At 42.5% G+C, this 13,343-nt stretch overlaps 1 protein-coding gene across 1 annotated transcript in view; it reads right to left on the reverse strand.

Annotated features, from left to right (window-relative positions):
• KIAA1549L (KIAA1549 like) overlaps positions 1 to 13,343 on the reverse strand; it is an 85,726-nt gene that overhangs the window by 5,728 nt on the left and 66,655 nt on the right. Inside the window, exons 16-18 of the mRNA XM_030202426.1 lie at positions 12,910 to 13,007; positions 8,586 to 8,731; positions 4,931 to 5,079 (exon numbers count right to left, since the gene is read on the reverse strand). Of these exons, the coding sequence (XP_030058286.1) occupies positions 4,931 to 5,079; positions 8,586 to 8,731; positions 12,910 to 13,007 (393 nt within the window). The remainder of the gene's footprint in view (positions 1 to 4,930; positions 5,080 to 8,585; positions 8,732 to 12,909; positions 13,008 to 13,343) is intronic.

Below are 13,343 nucleotides of genomic sequence, written 5' to 3' on the forward strand. Positions count from 1 at the left end.
ATGTATTGTGCTGTTTTGGGATCTTGCCAGGTACTTGTAACCTAGATTGGCCACTGTTGAAAACAGGATGCTAGGCTTGATGGATCTTCAGTCTGTCCCAGTATGGCAATACTTATGTTCTTATGCATTATGGGGTCCTTTTACTAAGCAGCAGTAAAAAGTGGCCTGTGGTAGTGTGGGCATGTGTTTTTGGCATGCGCTGGGCCGTTTGTTTTTACCACAGGTGGGACAACAAGGCATTTTTCAATGGGGCAGTAAATGGCCGTGTGCTAAAATTAAAACGTGTGTGGCTATTTACTGCATGAGCCCTTACCATCGCCCACTGACCTAGCAGGAAGAGCTCATATCCTACTCGCATGGTAATCATGCAGCACGTGCCAATGTGACCATGCTACTGATTACCATCAGGAACACCCTCACGGTAGAAAATAGAAAAATATTTTCTACCATGGGAAACAGCACGTGCCAACTTCAAAATGTCCGCAGGGCATGTGCATTACCCCTGCGGTAATGCCAATTTGGCATGCACTACCCGCGTGTTAGCACTACTGCTGCTTAGTAAAAAGACCCCTATATGTAGAAACATACCAAATAAATTCATGTAAGGGTAAAAGAGACACCCATAGCTATATATGCAACAAATTACTGGTTGGAAACTATATAAAAAAAAAATAAAAAACTCAAATAAACCAACGGGGGAAAAAAAGCCAGACTATTGCATACAAACCGTGATAATAAGGAACTTATGATTAAATGTGGAGTAGCCGCCTAGTGGTTAGTGCAGTGGAGTTTGATCCTGGGGAACTGAGTTTGATTCCCACTGCAGCTCCTTGTGACTCTGGGCAAGTCACTTAACCCTCCATTGCCCCTGGTACAAATAAGTACCTGAATATACTATGTAAACCGCTTTGAATGTAGTTGCATAAACCACAGAAAGGCAGTATATCAAGTCCCATTTCCCTTTCCCCTTCTATAAAAAAAATAAAAAATTGGAGCTGCAGAAAGTTCACTTGCAATAACTACACAAGATCTATAAATTACATTGATTGTTTCTCAGGTAAATACAGGGTTTAGCCCTCTTATTCATACCCTTATTATATGTAGTTTATAGTACATCTTTCATTACCTTTTTTATCTTTATCTTCCTAGAGGAAAAGTTCATAGTCTGTTATTGAAATGGACAAGGGGAAGCCACTGCCTGGCCTGGGATTGGCAGCATGGAATGTTGCTGCTAATTGGGTTTATGCCAGGTACTTGTGACCTGGATTGGAAACAGGATACTGGGCTGGATGGTCCAAGAAAACAAGGCGGCAGACGATCCGCAAAATCCAACATGGAAGCAAACAGATGCGGATCAATCAAGGTATGGTATACAACTTTATTCTAAAAAAAAAAAAAAACGCCCGACACAGGCTGTGTTTCGCCCACTAGGGCTGCGTCAGGGGCTCTACAATAACAAATAATAAACATATAAATCATGACATAATAATATGTTAAAACATATCATATAAATAATAAAATATGTAAATAAAATTCTTGGAAGGAAGACAAATAAATATCATGACAACAAAGATTAAAATCTAGCTAAATATGTCCAACACATTTAAATCTTGTATAACTGTAAGAAGATATTCTAGACATACTTAAGTATCAAACATGGATAAAAAGGAATAAAGACCTAGATAACAAAACATGAATAATTAAAATAATAAATCAATGAGATCATTAAAAAGTGAATGATTTATATGTTTATTATTTGTTATCGTAGAGCCCCTGACGCAGCCCTAGTGGGCGAAAAACAGCCCGTGTCGGGCGTTTACTTAGAATAAAGTTGTATACCATACCTTGATTAATCTGCGTCTGTTTCTTTCCATACTGGGCTGGATGGACCGTTGGTCTGACCCAGTATGTCTATTCTTATATTCTTATGACTGGTCACTGTGAACCAATGGGGGAATGGAGAAAATAGCAGGGATGGGGTTGCGAGTATGATTTTGGGGAAGTGATATGGGCTGCAGAACTAGGGTAGGTAAAGGGGAGAGAATGGGTGTCATTCAAGTTGGGGGAATGGAGTTTCAAAAACCTAGGTTGTAGAGTCCCACTGAAGGGGAAGCCAGAGAAAAGGCAGTTTGGAGTGGTTCAAAAGATAGGGAGTATTGGGGAATGGGGGTAAAATCCTAAGGTGTGTATTGTGGAATGTGGCAGGCATTGTGTCCACTTTGAGGAGATCGAAGAAACTGTAACTGTTAGTTCAGCATCAGGCAAGAATGGCTATGCTACACAAGTCACCTGAGTTCAGTGGGGTCCGGTGGGTGAGATGGTGTATGTCTTGTTGGGATCAGAGTTCAGTAATGATCCTGCATTTCTGTGCAAGAGGTGGTAAAAGATCCAGGTGATTTTCACTCCCTCCTCACCCTTCTTTGCTGGTTTTTCCCCTTTAAAAATCCTGCAAGCCAAGGTGCTATGGGGACTTTTTAACCCATGTAAGTACGCTACTATGTGTCTAGACTTAACTATGTTTTTGGTATTTTATACTTTTAGAGATAGACAGGATGTTAAATCAATCTTTATTTTTGTACATCTTTTTTTTCTATACCGCATTCCCATCATAAGATAAAATATAAGAATTTTTTCTGGTTTATTTTCTTATCAATCTACTTATTGGTGGAATTCTTTACCAACTGATCTTAGAAAAATATCAAATTATAGGCAATTCATAAGATTGTTAAAAACCTCTCTCTTGATATGGGCTAGTTGGTTTTCTGGATTTTTTTGTTTTTGTATAATGTCATAATATGGTGATCCACTTCATGCATTGTTTCTGAATTATGTATTGTAGAAATCTTTAAAAAAAGAAATTTGTTAATAATAGATGAATTAGAAATTTTATTTGTGATACTGCGTAAATTCCTAGGTATACCTAGCTTCTTTACTTGTTAATTGCGCAGAACTCTTACTGGGAAACTGTGGGACATAAATGGTCATTGTATTAAACTGTATTGTATCATTAATGAGTTTTAAAATCAAATTAACTAAAACATATCAAAAATACAAATTATAAAACTTAGAAAATGAAATAAGCATCCAACACAAAGTCTCCTCCCTCCTAAACCAGCTGATCCTGGCACCCCATCCCTACCCACCCACTAGAAATCCTTCAAACACTTTTGGAACATTAAATATTCCTGTTCTGAGCGCAGATCCACTGGGAGAGAATTCCATCATTTGGGACCCATCACTTTAAAAATTCCAAGCTCGAATCCTCACTTTCTCCACTTCTCTAAGCCCTTTTACAAAGATATGGTAAAAAATGGCCTGCAGTAGTTTGGGTGTGTGAAAATTGCCACGCTCTGAGACTTCTTTTACCACGGCAGGAATTTCCATTTTAAATGGGAATTGTAAATGGCTGTGTGCTAATAAAAAATATTGATGTGCAGCCATTTACTGCCTGAGCCCTTACTGCCTCCTATTTAGTAGGTGATAAGGGCTCACACACTAACCTGGTGGTAATTGGACAGCACGCACCAATGGCCGATTAATGCCAGGCACACCTACTCCCCATCCCCACACTAGAAAATAGAAAAATATTTTCTGGCACGAGAAATGCCACGCGGCAAACACAGAACTACTACAGAGTTCTGTGGCGTGGCACACGGTAATGCTGTTTTTCCACACACTACCCACAAAGTAGCCCTACCATGCCTTTGTAAAAGGGCTCCCAAATGTGGTACCTGAACAAAACCTTGCTGACTAGCTAACTCCATGTTAGCTGATACCACTCAATCTTTTCTCTCAGGGAACCAGGACTCTTTCCTCTCAGAACAAGAAAAAATCAAACAGTCTTAAATAAGACCCTCTACTCTCCTTTCATCATCATAAAGATCACAGAAATAGCGCAAAAGAACTCTGTCTTAGCTTCTAAGATCATATCATCTCACTGTGGGCCCCTTTTACCAAACTGCAGCAAAATGGGGCCGGAGCTGGCGTCAGCACATGTTTTACACATGCGCCAAGGCCCCCTTTTACCAAAAGTAGCAAAAGGGAAGTCTCACTTTCCTACAGGAAATGGCCAAGTGGCAAGTAAAGCACTTGCCATGTGGCCATTTCGGAGAGAGCCCTTACTGCCACCCTTTGAGTTGGCGATAAGGGCTCCCACTTTAACCCGGCGGTAACCGGGCAGCACTGGAAATGATGGCGTGCTAGGGGTCGGAAGTACCACCGGGCTGCTGCAGTAGCCCAGCAGTACTTCCTGTATAGCGAGCGGTAAGCCTGTGTTGGGCTTACCGCTGTTTAGTAAAAGAAGCCCTGTAATATTTAACTTCCACCTACTACAGCTCTTAAATTGTTTGGCCTTGAAGACCCAGACATATTTTCAAAGCACTTAGCCTTCCAAAGTTCGATAGGTTTCTATGGAACTTTGGAAGGCTAAGTGCTTTGAAAATATGTGCCGTACCAGGGGCGTAGGTAGACCCCGCTTGGAGGGGGGCCAGAGCCCGTGGGGGGGCACTGTTTAGCCACCCCCCCAGCCGCCACATTGGACCCCCTCCCGTCACCAAACCCCCCCCCCCCCCCGCCGTCGCCCCCCCCAGCCACTGCCACATTGGACCCCCTTCCCGCCACCAACCCTCCCCCGACGCCGTAAGGCGTCAGAAACAGCTGATCACAGCAGGAACTTCCTTGAACGAAGGCGCTACTCCAGCGCTGAACTAAAGAAGACTCTCTTTGGCTGCAGCAAACGAGGTATCTGATGCGGTGCCGGGGCGAGCGGCGGTGGGGGAGGGTTGGTGGCGGGAGGGGAGTTCAAGGGGATCGTCGCCAGGGGGACCAGGGCCAAATCTACGGGGGCCCAGGCCCCCTCAGGCCCCACGTAGCTACGCCACTGGTGCCTACCATTTGTATATTAAGGTAAACCATAAATTATAAATCTTACAGAGTCTGCCCATTGCCCTGGTAGTTCACTGTCCCCTGTGTATGGCATCCAGGCCTGGTTCCTGTATGAAGTGGGAGGAGTGGGAATGAAATAGCCTGTGAATCCAGGTCGGTTTGCTGGTATGGCAAATACTGCTGGTACAGTGTTACCTGTTCAGAAATACAAAGAATATTATTAATTATGCTTTCTATGGCTCATCCTAGAAAATCTAAAGCTGAAGGAAGCCAACAAAATAATTACACATTAGCCTTTAGAAAGAAAGCAGTAGAACACTAATTATCAGCATTATAAATATTCAAACCATAAAAGTTCATTACAAACATTTAGCGCATAATAAAAATGTTGCAAAGTAACACAGGACAAAATGAAAAAGAAGTGGATGCCATGAGGGAGGTGCTGGAAAGCACTGAGTTATATCTTCTGGGTTCATTTGGATCTTAGCCAGGTATTTGTGACTTGCACTGGCACTGCTGGATAGAGGACTCTGAGTTATTTATTTCATTTGTACCCTGTGCTTTCCCACTCATGGCAGGCGCAATGCGGCTTACATGGGGCAATGGAGGGTTAAGTGACTTGCCCAGAGTCACAAGGAGCTGCCTGTGCCTGAAGTGGGAATTGAACTCAGTTCCTCAGGACCAAAGTCCACCACCCTAACCACTAGGCCACTTGGTTTGACCCAGTATTGTATCACGCTCCTAAGGGTGCACAAGTGGAGAGTAGTCTCTGTGTGGCCTTGTGCAATCTAATCATCAATATTTACATCAGCTGCACCTCCTCTGCTCCTTCGTAAGTACTTTTTCACTCTCCTCTATTCTCCTGAATCTCCTCTGCTCAGGTGTGGCCTTAAGCAGTTATAGAACTGATGCTAAGTGATATCTACCATAGGGCACCAATTTATACAACTGCTCTCACAGTGACTTCCCCCTGTGAAGGAAAACCCTAGACAACACCCAAGGTTTATATTTTCCTCCAATTCCTTAGGATCTACTGCTGTCCCAGAACATCAGGGCCGGTCTTAGGCCGAGGTGACCGAGGCGGCCGCATAGGGCCTCGCGCTTAAGGGGGCCCCGCGCGGCGCGCCTCAAGTCTGCCTCAATGCCTGCAATACCTTTCTCTGCCTGCCTCCTCCCCTCCAGTGCGAGTTTTCCACCTTTCCCCGCTCGCGCCCATCCGCGTGGTCGCTAGTTTTAAAAGCCCTGAGAGCGGCGGCGTTCTCCCTCTGAGTCCGACACCGGCGATTCACATAGCCTGCCTTCTGCCAGCGTCGGGGCCTCTCCCTCAGACGCGTCCCACCTCTGCGCAAAACGGGACGTTGCATTAGAGGAGGCGGGACGCGTCTGAGCGAGAGGCCCCGACGCTGGCAGAAGGCAGGCTATGTGAATCGGTGTCGGACTCAGAGGGACAGGACAGGGGTAAGTCAGAAAATGATTGAGTTGATGAAGCTCAGACAGTAGTCAAAAAACCCATCCTAATTTTTCAACCACTTCATATTCTACCTCTTGCTTCCTGACAACTTTAAAAATGTTCTGTAGGAATTTCAGATTGAGTTTCATTGTTTACACAGAAGGGTCAGATGGTAGATCAGGGGAGCAATTTGCTAATAGAAAGACTGACGTTTACTGTAACTAGCAGCAGCAGCAGCACAGAACACCTGTGCAGGCTCACAAAGCTCTTTGGAGTTCTCTAAGCATTGGAAGATATATTGACATGATGCTGTCATGCAATAACATCACCATCTGGGTGGCTGTAGATGTCCTCACTGTCCATGGAGAAAAAAATATATCTAATGGCTGAACTGGACCCCACATCCCCCCCCCCCCCCCCCCCCCCACATCTGTTCCTTCATTAATTCCCTAGCAGCCCAAATGGGGTCTGGACAACCGTTTCCCATCTTGGTAGGTAGGAAGTAGCAATGCCCTCTCACTTCTGTCACTGGAGTTACCATCTTTTTGTAGGTATATTTGCACTAAGCATGGTGATTAACTGGTGTTTCTGTATAAACGTTTGGGTCTGTTAATTTAAAACCAGGAGTTAGTTGCCTTTCCACGCATAAGGTTGTAGCTCGTCCTGTCCTTGGAATTAGTGCTGTTATGGTTTGGTAAGGTTATGAGTGGGTTTTTGCACAAGTTTGTGTATAGTGTTTTGCAGTGGAGAGATTGTGTGTTGGCCTTACTGAGGTGGCACCAAACCATCAGAAAGGATGTAGAGCCTAAATCATGACACACTACCTCTTGAAGGATCTACATATGGTCGTTAATAAAAGGAACTCATTGTGAACACTATCCACCCTAAAAGGGTGTTTTGTGGCTCTACATGAGAATTGTGATATTATGATCCCTTGCTTCATATTGTTGACAGTTTGCATTTTCCGTATGGGTGGTATATTGATGTATTAGGGTCTTCCCAGTGTAATATTTATGATACAGTAAGGTTCTGAGTGTGTTTTTGCACAAATTTGTGCATAGTGTTTTGCAATTGATATGTGGTTAGTATATGCTTTGAGCAACCACTTTATTCTTTGTCATATGATACAAATCTAATACCTAAATTTAATTAAAAGTCTATCTCTAATATAGCTGATTTATGGAAACATTTGGTACTGTAAATGTGTTGTGGTTTTGTCTTTAATGGGAACCTATGCACTTACATCTTTTTTGGCTACTTGGGGTTGGGGATCTCTATGTTGCCTCTCTGGTTTGATGGGTTACAGAGTAATAGGGGAATTTGAAAGTACTGGATCTTTTCTTAATATTTTTCCTTTATTCTCCTTTGTTATGAGAATTGGAACTACTAATTGTAGTGGACTTGAACTGAATAATTTCTGGGGAGGGGGGTTCATGATAGCATTGTGCTCATTATTTCAATCAGTTTTTCTGTACAAGTTTAGCTTCATTTGTCTTTATTTGAAATTTCATAAATAAAAAAAATTTCTAAAAATTGAATAATCATATCAATGGGGTGGAGGTAGGGTGGGGGCGGGGCTAGGATGGGGCCCCACCAACTTGGTCTGCACAGGGCCCCGCACTTGCTAAGACCGGCCCTGCAGAACATATTGTCCCTTAATTAGTATGACTGGCATTACTGTGGCGTAGGGACCCAGAATGCTCTGCCTGTCACTGCCTAGGAAGGCGCATTAAACATCCTGCTACAATAGCAAACAGAAGCATTACTGGAAATAACCTTACAGTGAACATTCATCCTTGCCAGAGGATGTTGTCAAGGTAACCAAAATAGGGGGTTGAAAAGAGGACTGGAGGGCCATATAAAATATTAACGACGGTAGATAAGGAAGAGCCATTGTTCACGCCTGGAAATGAACTATGGGAAATAGATCTACTCCTTGGGATCTTCCGGGTACTTGTGACCTGGATTGGCCACCGTCAGAGAAAGGATGCTGGGCTCAATAGACCTAGGTCTGACTTAGCATGGCTTTTCTTATATTCTTAATTCTATTCTTAAAATCATCATTTACAAAATTTAGCATCTATTGATTCATCTCAAAATGTAGAATAAGACATGACAACCTTATGTTTCACATGTAAGCATAAATACAATAATAGCCTACATCATTTTTGGATTTTTCTTTTATCTTAAGATTCTTTTGCATCTTTTGACACAATTTATAGGCATGGTAAATGTGCATCATTCTGTTCACCTGAGCAATTTGAAGATGAATGATCCAGTGAAGCCACAGGTACTGAGGCTCTTGAAACCGGTGAAAAGGCAGCAGTGTCGTGTGGTCCCTGCTCGGGTGCTCTGCATTCGGCTGTCCTGGACTTGCTGCCAACATCGGCTGTAGACCTGAGCACCAAAGAAATAAAAGCTTGGCATATTCCAAGTCTGAGAAATATCAGCATCTTAGGACCCAGGCCAGAAGATGACAGCCACTACAAGAACAGTGAGATCCCGTACTTTCTGGAGCAGAAAGTGCCTTTTCAAGTGAGATCCAGTTACAGAACAGAAAGTGTCTTTAAATGTGAGGTGCATTTAGAAGAGTCTGGGGACACCATGCTGAAGGAAAAAGTAGCAAACTCCAGTGAAATGCAGAAAAATGAGAGCAAAGAGAGAAAATATTAAAAGACTAAAAAAAAAACAATCAAAAGAAAATGAAAAAGAAATAATCATGCAAAAATAAAGCAGAACAAAAGAAGACATTTTCAGACACAACATGTTGGAAAAGTGCCTCATTTTTGGAAAAAAAAAAACATTCAAAACTTCAAAAATAAGTTAATAAAATTGGGTTTTTTAAATTCTGAATGATAGTCATGTCAAATATGCACCAGAGTTCAAGCATAGGCCTGAGAGATATACAGCACTGTGAATATTAGAGCAGAATGAGATGGACTATCACTGTATCGCTCTTCTACTGTGCTGATGAGTTTCAGCACATTTGTGCCAGGGCTACTGTGTTCTAATGACAGTATTGTATAGCATTAGAGATACAGGAAAACTAGAATTAGAAAATACACTTTAGTTCCACTTCACTGTGTTTCATGCTCTATAAACTGGAAATGTTATGCATAAAAACATCACTTTAATGGAAACTACAGTCTTTCTTGATGTCCCGTGGTTTAATAGTTTACAAAAGTGCTTACCTGTAATGGGTGTTCTCAGTAGACAGCTGCAATAACACACACATGTAGTTGATCTCATTGAAGGTGCTGAACACGTGCCCATATGTCCATTATCTCAAAAGACTCCTCAGTCTAATGCAGAATTTAGGAGCTGATGTATCCTGCTGTCTTTGAAGAACCCCCATTACAGGTAAGCATAAGCATCTTTACTTTATCCATCAACAAGCAGAATGAATTGGTCACAGAATTTGGGAATCCCATAGCTGAGAGCTGTCCTGTTTTGATTTGCTTTGCTTTGGTTTCTGGGGAGTTGACTATTATTTTAAAAGTATTTGTAGAACTGCTTAACAAAAGCATTTTCTTTTCACAATGTGCAGTCCAGGGAATAGTGAGATTAAAAGACCAGGTTGCAGCCTATTGCATTTTATCAATGAAAGCCCAGCAGAGATGGGCAACTGACATTGCCATAATTCTCACCTGTTGTGTCCTCATTTGAAATCCCATTAGGCTATGGCAGTGGGATCTAAAATCTGTTAGGCAGCTAAGTAAAATACTGCATAGTTAAATCGCCTGTGCTCGGCTATCCACTGATACTCAGCAGCACTAACTGGCCATATGGGCAGGAGTGGGGCGGAGTCAGGGAAGCCAGGAATTATGCAGGTGCCAGCAATATTCAATGCCGGAGCCCACGTAGCTAACTAGGCATGTAGGACCACATAAATAGCAGTCATAACTTGCCCAGGAGAAGCTACAACATGAGTGGAAAGCTGGGATCAGACTTTGCTCAGGAGGGGGATGGGAGGGAGGAAATGTGGACTCCACTTATGCGGATACTGGCCAATATTCAGCTGGGATCTGCATAAAGTAACTTATGTAAGTCCTGGCTGAATACTGACTGGGACTTGTGTAAGTTTTGGCAGCCAGGAGAAGTCTGGTGAGACCTGAACAGTCAATACTAATGCCCAAGCTTGGCCCTGCACTGAATATTTAGGACTAATTTAGCCCGCAATGCTCAACATTTTTAAAAATGCTGACTGCCATGGGCTGAATACTGACTGGATTCTTTTATGTTCAGGGGTTATCCGCTCTTCAGGTATTCACTAGGTGTTCGCCTAGTGGGGCATATAAACAATGACCTCCCCAAGTTAAACTTAGCATTATTCCTCTCAGAGAAAGACTCTAGCTGCTTTCAATTTACATATTTGCTATCCTTTGTTAATATGTGTCCCAGCTTGAGACCTATCCACTGGAATAGTGGTGGGCCAAGTTACATAGCTTAAACAGCTGAAAAGCACTGACTAGGCCTGATAACCAGCTGATGGCTTTATAGCTGAGAGCCTGCAAGAGCAGGACTGCTTGGTGAGTCTTATTGAAACCTGGTACAACTTTCAAATTGAGTGTAACACTTAAGATGTAGAAATTAATGACAAAAATGGTAAAAAGCTTGGTTCTTAAAATGGAGTCTGTCTTTATAACATGGCTCCCAGAATCACAAGATAGAAAGACATAGATCTCTCTCAGTATTAGGAAAGAGGTTTTAAAAGTGTTGAAATTGGCACTATGAAGAAATCTTTGAGAGGAGGGGCAGGTGGGCACCTGACCTGCGGTTAAGTATGATTCAGAGATGAAGAAAGATTAGAAAAAAAGTCCCTCTCCAATTGAGTTGTATGTACTGAAAATGCTATATAAGAACTGGGTATCAGAGCTATCGTCGGAGTCCCTCCCCAACTTGGATCGGACAACGGCGAAGCTCTGGCCGGTTGAACCCAGAATCTGACTGATGTATGTACCAACTTGAAGTCCTGATTGGGTGAGAATAAAAGACTAATTCTTTTACACTGCTCCAGTCTCTGTTTCAATCTATTCTCTCTCCTCCACCTGTTTCACAGAATACTATACACACACAAGTAAGATTCTCTCTCACTCACATAGATTTCATGTGGGGACATAAATGGCCAAAGATTCACTTAGATCCAGAAAGACAGAAAGCTGTGGTCATGGGAATTAGATTTGAACTGCGCCTTCTGTCACCCCCCCCCCCTATATCTCTGGGATTGGAGGTGCTCCTTAGAACCCCGATTCATAACACCATGGAATGGGTTATCGCAGAAGTTTAGGGAGGGGTTGATCAACAAGATCCTCGAAGAACAAACCCTCTGTACACCTCCGTGGGCAAGGGTCCTGCGGGGGTCTAGAGAGGGGTAATTAAAAACACCTTGTTCATTAAAGCCAGTAAATTTTTTTGTTACATTTGTACCCCGCACTTTCCCACTCATGGCAGGCTCAATGCGGCTTACATGGGGCAATGGAGGGTTAAGTGACTTGCCCAGAGTCACAAGGAGCTGCCTGTAAATTGGTCCTTTTGTCATCTTTTCTCTGATTTACTGTTTTTTTTTATTAGAACAATCAGATATAAATAAACACTAGTTATGGGAACTACATGGATTAGGTTGCTGATCATGAATTGCATTTTTACATAACCCTGGGTTAGATATGAGCATCATATGAGCTACATAGATATATTTTTATGGGCTAGTTTGAAGGCAGAGCTGGGGACTAGTAAAACTAGGAGGTTGGCTGACACATAATTCATTCTCTACACACCTCTTTCAGTCAATGAAATAGTCAATAGCAGCAAGAATGTTCCAAAGTAAAACCTGAGCAGAAGCATAGCCAGGTTGTGAAGTCAAGGACAGCAGACTGCATAGGCGTATGCAGACTGTGTAAGTTCAACAGACCGCGTGAAAAATAGGTGCCAGCACCGCTGGAAGTCCATTTGGGGGAGCCATCGCTCCCCTTGTACCCCCTCCTAACTACAGCGCTGGGCCTGAGCCAAGAATGGGTGGACCTGTGCCCACCCAGGCCCACCCGTAGCTATGCCACTGGTCTGATCCCTCCCTCCTGGAATGCAACTTCTGGATTCTGTGGCTCTTTAAATCAGTTGTTTAAGGCTTAATCTTGCTTTCTCTCCTTTCTCCTCATAAAACTTGGAGATGGAAAACTGGTTTCCTGTTCCAACTTTATCCTCCAGCTAGTGCAGCAGCTTTACAGGCTCCAGTGCCTGCTTTGCCCTATCCTTTCCTCCAGATGCTCTATCTAGTCTGAATGGATCCTAACAGTATCCTGGTACATTGGCTGGGGACTGGAAGCCAAAGACAATGACTCTACCCCTTGACTAGATATTTATAGGAGCCCAGATTGTCCTCCAAGAGCTCTCTCCAACCTAGCTGCATTCATTTTTCCCATGAGGAAATGGATGAGCAGAAAGGGATTAACAAAACAAAACTGCAGCTATGGACGGTGGCAATCTATTAATACTTCCAACTCTAATAAGCAAACTCAAGACACTGATATCAGATGTTTTCCATCAACCATTTGTTACTGCAAGAAAATATAATGACCTACCTTCTAAGAGAAGCAACTGCCATGGGCCCTGTCCTTGGAGGGACAGGGGGAGGGGCAGATCCCAAAACCATTTCAGGAAGTTGAGAAAATCTATACGCCTGGGAGGAAGAAAATTAGTATTTACTCATTTGTGTAGAAACAGAGTAAAGTGGTTGGTTGCCATGTTAGTCCACTTTTAAAGGTAATAAATAGAAATAAAACATAGAAAAGAATATAAAGTATAATTTTCTTTTCTAGGTTTCAATTTATTTCTATTACCTGTAAAAACAGAGTAACTGTAAAGATACTTCACTATAAAACTTAGTACAACAGCTTCATGTTACAAACTCCTGCTACAAAGTTGTTAGACTATTCTGCAAGAGTATGAGTTTTATATCTAACAAAAGGAAAGACAACATATTTTAAGATAATTAGGAAACAATAATAAATATTAA

The sequence above is a fragment of the Microcaecilia unicolor genome, chromosome 4 (genome assembly GCF_901765095.1).
Source record: "Microcaecilia unicolor chromosome 4, aMicUni1.1, whole genome shotgun sequence".
Lineage (NCBI taxonomy): Eukaryota > Metazoa > Chordata > Amphibia > Gymnophiona > Siphonopidae > Microcaecilia > Microcaecilia unicolor.